At 49.5% G+C, this 11,495-nt stretch overlaps 1 protein-coding gene across 2 annotated transcripts in view; it reads right to left on the bottom strand.

Annotated features, from left to right (window-relative positions):
* Positions 1-848: 848 nt before the first annotated feature.
* atosb (atos homolog b) overlaps positions 849-11,495 on the bottom strand; it is a 23,468-nt gene continuing 12,821 nt past the window's right edge. For both annotated transcript variants that reach the window (XM_083673310.1, XM_083673311.1), the window contains exons 2-10: positions 8,973-9,158; positions 8,316-8,541; positions 6,493-7,888; positions 4,474-4,532; positions 4,183-4,282; positions 3,583-3,741; positions 3,163-3,231; positions 2,603-2,814; positions 849-2,025 (exon numbers count right to left, since the gene is read on the bottom strand). In XM_083673310.1, the coding sequence (XP_083529436.1) occupies positions 1,872-2,025; positions 2,603-2,814; positions 3,163-3,231; positions 3,583-3,741; positions 4,183-4,282; positions 4,474-4,532; positions 6,493-7,689 (1,950 nt within the window). In that variant the 5' untranslated portion in view covers positions 7,690-7,888; positions 8,316-8,541; positions 8,973-9,158 and the 3' untranslated portion in view covers positions 849-1,871. The remainder of the gene's footprint in view (positions 2,026-2,602; positions 2,815-3,162; positions 3,232-3,582; positions 3,742-4,182; positions 4,283-4,473; positions 4,533-6,492; positions 7,889-8,315; positions 8,542-8,972; positions 9,159-11,495) is intronic.

Genomic DNA, 11,495 nt, shown 5'->3' with positions numbered 1-11,495 from the left:
CTGCCATCAACTAAGTGGTGCACTGTGTCTTGCCAATGGACACTGACATAAACCCCCTTCAATTAGAATGGTATATATCAACTATATCAACCTCATCTTTCCTAAGGGGTCTCAGAAGAGGTTGCTATCATTAAAAAACGTCTCAAGAGCCACAACATCTATAAAATAAATAAATAAATAAAATTATTAACCTTTGTTGGTCAAATGCCACTGCTAGTTGGTTGTATAAAAGTCACTCAGTTAAGCAAGACATCTTTTCAGTGCTAGCAGACAATTGGCTGAGCTCCTGCTGTAGATGAAGCATACTGTATGTGTATAACGCTTACCATGATAACAACTCTTGTTACATCCATCTACTAAACCTACAGTATGTATACAACAGTGGAGGCAGGTGGAGGTAGAAATTGGAGGACAGGCTCATTGTAATGCATGGAACGGAATGAAGAATGGCATTACAATAAGCCCGTCTTCTGATTTCTACCTCCACCAGCCTCCATTGGTGGATGATGCTTATCATGATTAAAACCATTAGTCCATCCATGTACTAAACCAACAGTGTGTATGGATACAACCTTGGAGAGGTGTTGTTCAGAGTCATTTTGCCATGAAGACCAAACTGGTATTTTATGTAAAGCTCTACATGGGAAAACACCAGTGGTGTGTCCAGAAGTGATCCACCAATATCAGCAGAAATGATTAAACGTTACACATCATTCACATCGAGACAAAGGTGTTTTACTCGCAAGACGCAGAGTTTAATCTTTTAAATATACATAGACTTTTTTTCCATATTAAATACCCCAGCCTCCCACCCCACCCTTATTTCTCCCCTCCCTCTATCCCTCCCTTTTCTCATTCCCCCTCTCCACACTCCCCATGCTCACTCTGCTCTCCTCCTCTGCAGAGAGAGCATATCCAGCTGAAAACACACTCTCTACATGTGCAGCATATTGCTTTTTAAGACATTTGCGAACATAAATTAAATACTACAGCTTGCTTTTTCTTCTGCTCCCATTTTGGACAGTTTTGAACAGAATTAATCTAAAAACACAGTGTCCCTCAGTCTGTCTACGTATAAAGGATGACTCCCCTGCCACCCACAACATGGTATGCTCCCTCACTCCTGCATCCTACACAGTGGTCCGTACCATGATGCTTGAAGAGGGGGGTGTTGTACTGGATCATCTGTAGACTTTGATACAATATGTCCTGAGTGCGGCCAATTGGATGGGTGTTTGCAGGGTGTGTAAAATGGCTGACGTCCAATCGTTAAGCTCTTTATTGATCTTTAGTCCTTGATTCACTAGTGTTCCCCTGCTTTTCCTCTCCTCTCTTCTCCTGTTTGCTGGTTTGATATTTTGTCATTTGTGCCCCCTCCCCCCTGTTGGGCTGTGCTTAGCTACAGTCCTCTCACAGTGTGCGCTGCTCATTCGTGGCTTTCTATTGGATGACTGGTTCAGGTGGCAGGGTTGTCATTGGTCCACCGGGGGGGCGAAGGGGGCGGGGTTGCAGGCAGAGTGAAGGACAGCGTGATACGGCACTAGAGGAAAACTGGGTTTAGTCACAAGGCATGCATGTTAACACTGAACTCAAAGTCTCACCAGAAGTGTTCATGTGTACTGTGCGTATAGACATGTTTAAGTCTGTTCTTGTTTCCTGTGCATGTACCAATGCTTGTGCATGTTTGCGTGTGGCGTATGTGTGTGTGTGTGTGTGTGTGTGTGTGTGTGTGTGTGTGTGTGTGTGTGTGTGTTGTGTGTTTAGTCTTTTCAAGTTTCTTGTCCATGTTTAGAGCAGTCGGTCCGTCTGTGCCCCCGTCCTCTTCTCCGGAGCTGGGGGGCTGCGTTGGCGACAGGGTTGTGGGGTGGGGGTCACACACGGGGGGAGTATTTGGGGTTTCTTGGCACCTCGGTGAAAGATTTCAGCTCGTAAGGGATCCCTGTGTCCACCTCGATGGATTTACGGGAGAATAGCAGCCGGATATCATTGTGCAAGTAGATTTTCCCAGATTTGGAGCTCTGGAATCTGAGAGTCAAGCCAAAGCAAAGCCAAAAACAAGAGTTAATACTGTTGTAATACTATTGTCCAACAACTAGGGCTGTGCTGAAACAATACTGCTTTGGCTCCATGACTCCGATCCACAAGCATACTTTGAGACGATGTAAATCTTTGAAATTGCAACCCTTCAACAAAGAACTGACTGTTCCGTGCCTTGACTATATTTGAAACTAACAGTGGGTGCCCATCATCATCCACAGACGTTGAAGTGGTAACTGCTGTAGAAAGCCTGCTATTGAAATACTATACAATTTACAATGGTCACAGAAAAATGGAAGCGTGGACGGATAAATGGATAGAGTTCTGCACAGAAAACAGGTATTTATTGACATCTAGGCCCTGTTCCAATACATGCCTCCTTCTTTCAAGTAATCACTGATCTAACATGAGTGGATTGGTCTAAGAAAGCTTTTCATTGCATTGCTTTCACCAATCAAGTCACGTCAGATCAGTGATTTCTTCAAGGAAGGGTGGAAGGGAGGATACATTTCTAATGAATTCAAACAGGGCCCTAAAACACAGCCAAACATCAGATGTACTGTACCTGAGGTGTATCAGGTAGCAGAGAATCTTCTTCCTGTCTGTGACTGGGGGTATGCCCTCTCGAGGCCCCTCCCCCTTCCCATCTGGCCCCTCCTCCACAGGCACCAGGAAGATACGGTGGCGTAGGAAGGTCATGTGATTGACAGGCATGTCCCCGAAGTTGTACGTCACCAGAAACATCTTCACCACAGTTTTGTTGGGATTGAATAAGGTCTGGGGAAGATTGGACAGATTGGTTAATTCATAAACACAAATATTATAAAACAGTTCTAGATTTCAAACCCAAAGTCATTAACACGCTGTAAAGAAAAGCCCACCAACCCCCCTCAAAAAGCAACAGAAAGCTTTAAAAGTGAAGAGTTTCCAGAGTATTCAAATTGAAGTCCATCACTTCACTTTGCTCTCATGCTATAGCAAAGTGTTATGGGAAGGGTATAGAAAAGTATGCATCAGGATGCTAAATAATATAACAAAACTGAGATGAGAGAACTGGAGAGAAGAGAGAGAGAGAGAGATGGGGAGAGAGGGGGAGAGAGAGAGAGGGGTAGAGGATGAGCTCACCACTTGGATGGTCCCTGCTTTGGGTACACTGTATCCTTTCTTTCCAAGAGGCTCCAAGGAAATTACCCCCTAAAACAGAGAGAGAAAGAGAGAGAGAAAAAAAGAGATAGAGAGAGCGCACTTATATAACATATAATAATATAATACACATAAACACACACAGACAGTGAAACCAACACACTGTTAACTATTCACACGACACATACTACTGTAGACATACAGACGTCACAAAAACGCATGCCTTCATCTCCCTGATCCCTGAAAAGGAGTAAAATCCTCCAAACAGCCATTTCAACATTTCAACAGAACAAATATGTTTATCTCTTGAATGGCTCCATACAGTTTCTCTGCAACACTGGTGCAAATAAATGAAGACAAACTTCACACGCACACACACGCACACACAACAAGTCCACTAACCAGGAAGGGTGAGGGTGCGCTGTGCTCGGAGATGTCGTAGTAGGTGACGTGCACAGGCAGAGTGGCGTGCTGGGGGCAGTAGGAGCCGCTGGCCCCAATCTCCGCTGTGAAGCCCTCGATACGACCCGACGGGGAGAAACGACCCTTCAGGATCGACTCCTGGAACACACACGCCCACACCCACACCCACACACACCCACACACACCCACACACACACCCACACACACACACACACACACACACACACACACACACACACACACACACACACACACCACAGCGAGAAAGAAGGGTGAGGAAGGTCTACTGAAGCCTCATGCTCACCACAAGTATTTTCTTGGCTATAAGGAATCATCTTATGTCCAAACTCTCTCCCTGCGCTCATTACTATTCTAGGTCTGGTTTTAATACCAGAGGATAATTTTGTACTGACAAAATCAACATCACATAAATAAAAAATAATGACATTTTTAAGATGTCCAATGTCAGGATTTGAAGATTTTGTGTACGTTTTGTATAAAAAAGTTAGTGAACACCCTGTGGGTATGTCTGCTGTGCTACAGGCCCTAAACAGGAGTACCTCCTGTTGTTTGTTGTACCTCAAAGTTGCCGAGGAGTGAACGGCTGATGGAGGAGGAAGGCCAGCCTGAACGAGCAGAGCGACAGGTGTCTGTACGCCGCCCACTGCGCAGCTGACGACTGGATACACACACACACGCACACAGACATGCACATGTGCACACACACACACAGACATGCACACACGCACGCACGCACACACACACACACACACACACACACACACACACACCAGGGGGAAAGGATAACATGAGAAACAAAGGCAAGCTGTTGTCGTCAGATATTAACTGAATGGTTGAGAGTGAACATACCTTTTCAATCTCATCCCGCTTTTTAGCCTCCTCCCCGCTCTAGTGCAGTCTGATGCACTCTGAAGAAGGAGAGGAAAGGGTAAGGATGGAGAGAGAGAGAAAAGAGAGAGGAGATAACATTTAAAGTACACCACAATGCATCTTCACTTGGCATTTCAGTCTAATGGAACGTGATGCATGATACTGTACATTAAAAATGTGGTAAAGCTATGGTAAACCATACACCAACAACATATGCAATTGGATAATTGTGCAATTATAATAATACACAAAAAGCTTAAAATGCATAGCACATTTCAGGAACTAGTAATGAAGGCCAGTGTGTGTGTGTGTGTGTGTGTGTGTGTGTGTGTGTGTGTGTGTGTGTGTGTATAATCTCTACTTACTGGGCAATGAATCCCGGACGCTGCCTCACACACAAAAACATTCCCCATGTCCAGGCCACTGCTCATAGTACAGGGTACCCTCTCCTCATCAGCTAACCCTTTACTAGCTAACCTTTCACTAGCAAACCCTTGACTAGCTAAACCTTGACTAACTAACCTTTCACTAGCAAACCCCTCACTGGCTAATCCTTTACTAGCTAACCTTTCACTAGCAAACCCCTCACTGGATAATCCTTTACTCAATAACCCAACACTAGCAAACCCCTCACTGGCTAATCCTTTACTAACTAACCCCTCACTAGCTAGTCCTTTACTAACTAACCCCTCACTGGCTAACCTTTTACTACCTAACCCCACACCGGCTCGCCCCTCTGTAGCTAGCCTTTCACTAGCTAACAACTCACTGGCTAACCTTTCACTAGCTAAGCACTTACTGGCTTCCCCTTCTGTAGCTAGCCTTTCACAAGCTAGACCTTTGCTAGCAAGCCTCTCTGTTGTTGGCCCTTCACTACCTAGCCCTTTGCTAGCAAGCCTCTCTGTTGTTGGCCCTTCACTAGCTAGCCCTTTGCTAGCAATCCTCTCTGTTGTTGGCCCTTCACTAGCTAGCTCTTTGCTAGCAAGCCTCTCTGTTGTTGGCCCTTCACTAGCCAGCCCTTTGCTAGCTAGCCCTTCACTAGCCAGCCCCTCTACAGAGCATGGGGCTCGATGTCAGCTAGGCTTAGCATCACTCTCACTCTCAACCACTGAGGACATGTTACAATACCCTACCTGTCTCTATGTCTCTCCCTCCCTCCCTCCCTCTTTCTCTCTCACCTCCCTCTCCTTCTCTCACCTTCTTCACCTCTTACTTCACCCACTCTCTGTACAAACACCTTGGACTCTATTTCTCCCTCTCTCCCTCTCTTGTCTTTACCTGTACCTGTCCTTCTTTTTTACTGCGTCTCTACCTACTCTATCTCTCTGTGCTGCTCACCCTCACCCCTCACACTGAGCCCCCTGTGTATGAAATGCTCAGTTTGCTGTGTGTACCTATGGAAAAAGTAGGCATGTAAGCCCCTTTGTGACTACGGGCAACCCTGCTCCCCCATCCCCCCTACAGTACCTAAAGTCTTTCTGGAAGCCGATGGGCCATATCTGAGCGCTGGAGCCAGAAAGAGCCGTGGGGTTTTGTAGGGGGCTGTGATGGGGCGACCTCAGCGGGTGCACACGCGTGGGGGGGAACAATAGGAGCTACCTCAATAGCCTCTATTCTGGAGCCGGCTCGTTCCATCACAGCGAAAATAATGAGGGGGAATCCCTTCATTTCCCTTCTCTTTCCTCTCTCCTCTCCTCTCTCATGCTTTCATCCTCCTCTTTACCTTCAGCTCCTCTCACTCTATAGTCTCTTTTTCTCACTACATCTCTTTTTCAGGAACTCTCCATCCCATTTCATGTCTCTCTAGATCTCTATCTATTAATCCCATATCCCAGTTATCTTTGAGTGTGAGTCTCATTCAATGGAAGCGCAATGACAATAACGTCAGGTCAGTGTGTGTGTGTGTGTGTGTGTGTGTGTGTGTGTGTGTGTGTGTGTGTGTGTGTGTGCACGTGTGTGTGTGTGTGTGTGTGTTTGTGTGTGCCTGTGTATGCTCACCTTGGGGCGGTCCCGTGCGGAGGGCAGCAGGTGGTTCCAGTAGGGGGCAGCCTTGGCGTCGGTGCCGCGGCAGGAGGCCAGTCCCAGGCCTGGGGCCAGCAGGGCCAGACGACTCCTCTTGGAGGTGGAGGGGCCCTCGTCCTCCGAACATGACTCCCCTGTGTCGCTGGACGACAGCAGCTTCTTCTTGACCGGGCAGGGGCCCGTCCGGAGCCCGTTACTGCTACTGCTGCTGGGGGTCTTCTCCGAGGAGGCCAGGCCATTGGAGGTGGAGGTGGAGGAAGCAGGGGTGGCGCTGCGCTCGGGTGGAGAGGACTCAAGCCCCCCGGCCCCCCACTCTGTAGCCTCCCCTGGTTCCTGGGGATCAGTGGGGAGGGGGGAGAGGGGTCCCGGGGGGCTGGGGCTGGGGACCTCGAGGGCCCCATACGATCCACCATCAGTGCAGGAGGAGGTAGGCTGACCTGCGAAGGTGCCATTGCTGCTGCAGCCCTCCCTTGTGGGGCTCCCCAGGGCGCAGGCTGGCGCGTCCCCCCCAGGAGAGGGCTCGGCCGTGGGTAAGGGTCCCAAGGAGGAGCCCTGGTCACAGGGTTGGCCGTGGGGGTCGCACATGGGGGGCGATTTGGGCGACAGCAGAGCCCACACGTCCGGGACGGGCCTATCGTGGTTGTGCTGGGCGGGGCGTCGGGCAGGGGTGTGGCTGGGGGAGAGGGGGGGAGATCTGGGTGAGAGGCCCCCCTCACTGTCTCTGTGCTCCACCACTGTACAGGAAAATACTGACCCCTGCCCCATCCCCGGTCCCATCCCTGGTCCCACCCCTACACCAGGCCCAGGCCCAGGCCCACACAGCACCCCTCCCTCCAGACCTTCACTGTCAGGAGCCTCCCCCGCCAGGTGGGGGCGTTTGTGAGTCAACTGGGGTTCCTCCAGCCCCCTCTTGACCCCCGACCTGGCTGGCCGCTGCGGGGCCTCGGTAGGGGGGTCCGTGGAGGCGGAGAAACCCCCCAGCTGGGAGAAGATGGAGAGCTGGTAAACTTTCTGGAGCCGCAGGTCCTCCTGGCCAAAGGGCCTGCGGACCCCCGGTCTCACCCCAGGGTCCAGGCCCTGTGTTGGGGCCGCAGGCGGAGGAAGGTCTCCCTCCTGGGCTGGAAGCTCCACGGGCGCCTCCTTGCGTGCCAGCTCCACGTGAATGTGCCGCATGGCTGCTTTAAGGGTTAGAACGAGTGTCTGAGTGACTTTGTGCAACGCCGGGGTCAAGCCGGGGTCAAGTAGCAAACAGGAGTTCTAGAAAGTGCAGGAAGCCAGAGAAAGAAAGATATCGTACAAGAACAGGAGGTCCTACAGTTCCCGCTGTGATGTCATCACACGGTGTAAACCAGGAAGCCGAGCCGCACAACACCTGAGACAAAACACAGGTGAGATAACATACTTATTACACAGTTATTACACATTCAAAGAGCCAAAAGGAATGATAACTAGTGTACATATACACACGCTACACACTCAATAATGTATGGCGATGTTATCACTGATGACAGAGACTGTGTGCATCAAAACAACCAGAAATATGAACACACTAACCCCTAAACACATCATAGCTAATAGAACAAACACACACACCCACACACCCACCCACCCCCCCCCCCCCACACACACACACACACACAACCCCCCCCCCCCCCACACACACACACACACACACCCACACCCCCTCACACACACACAAACACACACACGCCCACACACCCACACCCACACCCACAGCAACACACTGACTAATTAACACAACCAGAGCCTATAGGCCCCTCCTGTAACAGTGATCTCACCTCAGTGCCCGTCCTTGTCTAATTCTGCCCTCCTGCCGGCACGGCACCTGCCACAACATCTGGCCGTCGTGCCCACAACAACGTCCTACCGCTACCATCGGAGCCTGTCCGTCCCCGTGGCAACCGCCCCCAGATGGCACCAGCATCCCCAGACAGGCGGACAGGAAGGGTGGCGAGGCTCCAGACGGAAGAGGAAGTGGAAGAGATTGGTACAGGAAACTAGCACCTGGAGAGAAAAGATCCATCAAATGAATCAATCACATCGGCATACTGGGTGTATTGATTATTAATCAATGGTTGTTGATTGATGATTATCGGCCATGTAAAGTGAGCGTTCATTCAAAGAGAGGGCTGACGGCTGGGAAGGACTTGCCAACATCCTTCTGTCATCACTGCTTAACAAACGAACAAAGGAGAGTGGTAATGGGAGGTTTCACAAGAAACTTTGTCAGTAACAGTTGCTTAGTGTTTGAGGGGTTGCTTAATTAATGGCTGATTTCTGTGTCTGGGTTAGCATTTTGTCACCGGGTTAGCGTTTAGTCACCGGGTTAGCGTTTAGTCACCGGGTTAGCGTTTAGTCACCGGGTTAGCATTCCGTCACTGGGTTAGCATTTCGTCACTTTGCTAGAATGAGCCCTGAGAGTGTTGCGCAATTACCGAATGGCAAGATGTCAGTGAGGTGGGAGGGTCCTGAGGGGAAGTACTGATGAACAGGAACAGGAAGCCACTCTCCTAAAGCTCCTCCTGTGATTGGCTGAGAGCCGGACACGCCCTCCCTCGTCACCTGGGCGTGGGGTGTGACTCACCGACAGCATCATGACACTGGCATTCCACAGAGAAATGCTGGAGACACAGAAAGAAGAGAGACAAGAGAGAAATCAATCCCCTGATCGATCGATCAACCTATCAATCATTCCCCCAGCAACCCAACAGATATTGAGAACACAGTATACAGTATGTCAGTCCATAAGAGGATTCCAGAAGAAAACATTGAGAGAGAAGAGTCAACCAGTCAATCAATAAATCAAAGGTTCAACGTGGTAATGCACACACACATGCACACAGGCACACACACACACACACACACACACACGCAGTGATCTATCCAGTGGTCACCTTTCAAGGTGCTAACAATAGAATGAGAGACATGTGAAGAGACAGCAGTGCAACAGATCATGTTCCGGTTGTAGAATCCACCTTACACATGACTCTATTCATTACACTTTGGCAAAACTTCTGACAGTAAGAGTCATCAAGCTGACACTGTTACCCAGACCAGAGCTGCTTACATCTACAAATCTTGTTAGGGTTTGGTGTGAACAGAATCACGTGTCACTAGAGTGGGAAGTCAGGTAAATGAAGCCACTTTTGACCCATTCTCTCGGACCCACTTGGATCAGAACCTGGGACTGTGGGGGTGAAGTCACAGAGCAAGACGCTGCCATGACAACCACCAGCAGCCATGACAACAGCTCCTTTGTGCTCCCCCACAGAGCGAGGGGAGAAGATGCTCTTCCAGAGGAAATATTACACAACAACACAAAACAAGATGGCCGCCATCAAAAGGGGACCCAAAATGTTACACAAATGAGTGTTATTCATATGATGATACACTAGATTCAATGAGGATTGTGTGTGTGTGTGTGTGTGTGTGTGTGTGTGTGTGTGTATTCATGTGATTGTTGTTGCCTGTACTGACAATACCCTTCTAATTGCCACTCAGGGTTTGAGAAAATTTGATTGAATTGACTACTGATTAAGTCCCTTGGAGAAGCACATCACGCATACGAGACGTGGAAATAAGAGGATGTTACGACAGTCATCAATTCCTCTCCTCTGCTCAGCTGTTACTAACTCAGCATGGAACTGATGAGGATGGCCATTTATAAACCAGTGACATATTAATAGAAGATGAGAGATGGAGAGAGAGAATAGAGAGAGATGGGGAAGCAGTGAGAGAGAGGAGGATAAATAGAAAGGAGAAATGCAATAGGGAGGAGAGAGAGAGAGAGAGAGAGAGAGAGAGAGAGAGAGACAGGGGGGTGTGCGATGAGAAAAAAGAAACTAAGATGAATAGAAATCAGGAATGAAAAGGGAGGCAGAGAGAGAGAGAGATGGAGAGAGAGAGAGAGAGGCCATGGCCGGTCTTATTCTGTGTGTGACATCACAGAGAATCAGGTTGCCTTCCAGCTGGCTGGCTGAAGTGGGTCATGTGTTTATAGAGGGTGACAGTGACAGAGTTACATCAGAGCCAGGCCTGGCTGACAACACAGGAAAGACCTATGACATGCTAACACACACACACACACACACACACACACACACACACACACACACACACACACACACACACACACACACACACACCTCGCCTACCTCCCCAGGCAGGGGCACCACAGCCCAATCCAAAGTCACCTCTGTAATTACTCTCTTGTGACATATGTTCCACGGTAGGCACACACGGCATTACCTTTGAGGACCATTGCTCACCCATGCACACGCACACATGTACATTCACACACAGACACACACACACACGCACACACACACACACACACACACACACACACACACACACACACACACATCCCTCCCCCATACACACACTCACATTGTGACATTAACTCATAATACACAAATGTACACATTTACACAGGCTCAACCTACGATACACAAAATCAGTCCCTATCCACTTGGTCCTGAAGACAACAGGTGTAGGTTCTCTGGGGCATGCACCCAGGGGCAGCCTGAGGGAGAGGGGGAAGGGGGGAGCAGGAGTGAGGGAGGAGGGAGAGGGGGATCAGGGATGAAGGATGAGGGAGAGCGGAGAAGGGGGTGGGGTGAACAGGGAACAGGGGGTATTTTTAGTCACCCCCAGGACACGTGCACAGCTAATTGGGAACACCCCACAGGCATAGAGCGCTCTCTTTTACTTACTGACATCATTTTCGACTTCTACCCTCATAGGCTTGAGGTTAGCACTGGTTTGGACCAGGTACCTGGAGAAGAAAGGGTAGAGGGTGGAGGGTGGGGGCAGTGTTGCTTCTCGACCCCAGGCAAGTCTGCAGGTCAGTGGGGTGCAGTCACACAGACGCTCCCCGCCCCTCTGGAGCCACCTTAGCACAGGCAGTGATGGCAGTGGTGTCTATTACAGTACCGTCCATCACATAGAGAATGTGG

The sequence above is a fragment of the Argentina silus genome (assembly GCF_951799395.1).
Source record: "Argentina silus genome assembly, chromosome: 7".
Taxonomy (NCBI): domain Eukaryota; kingdom Metazoa; phylum Chordata; class Actinopteri; order Argentiniformes; family Argentinidae; genus Argentina; species Argentina silus.
The sequence above is the reverse complement of the archived record's forward strand: the minus strand, read 5'-3'. Positions and strand labels throughout refer to the sequence as shown.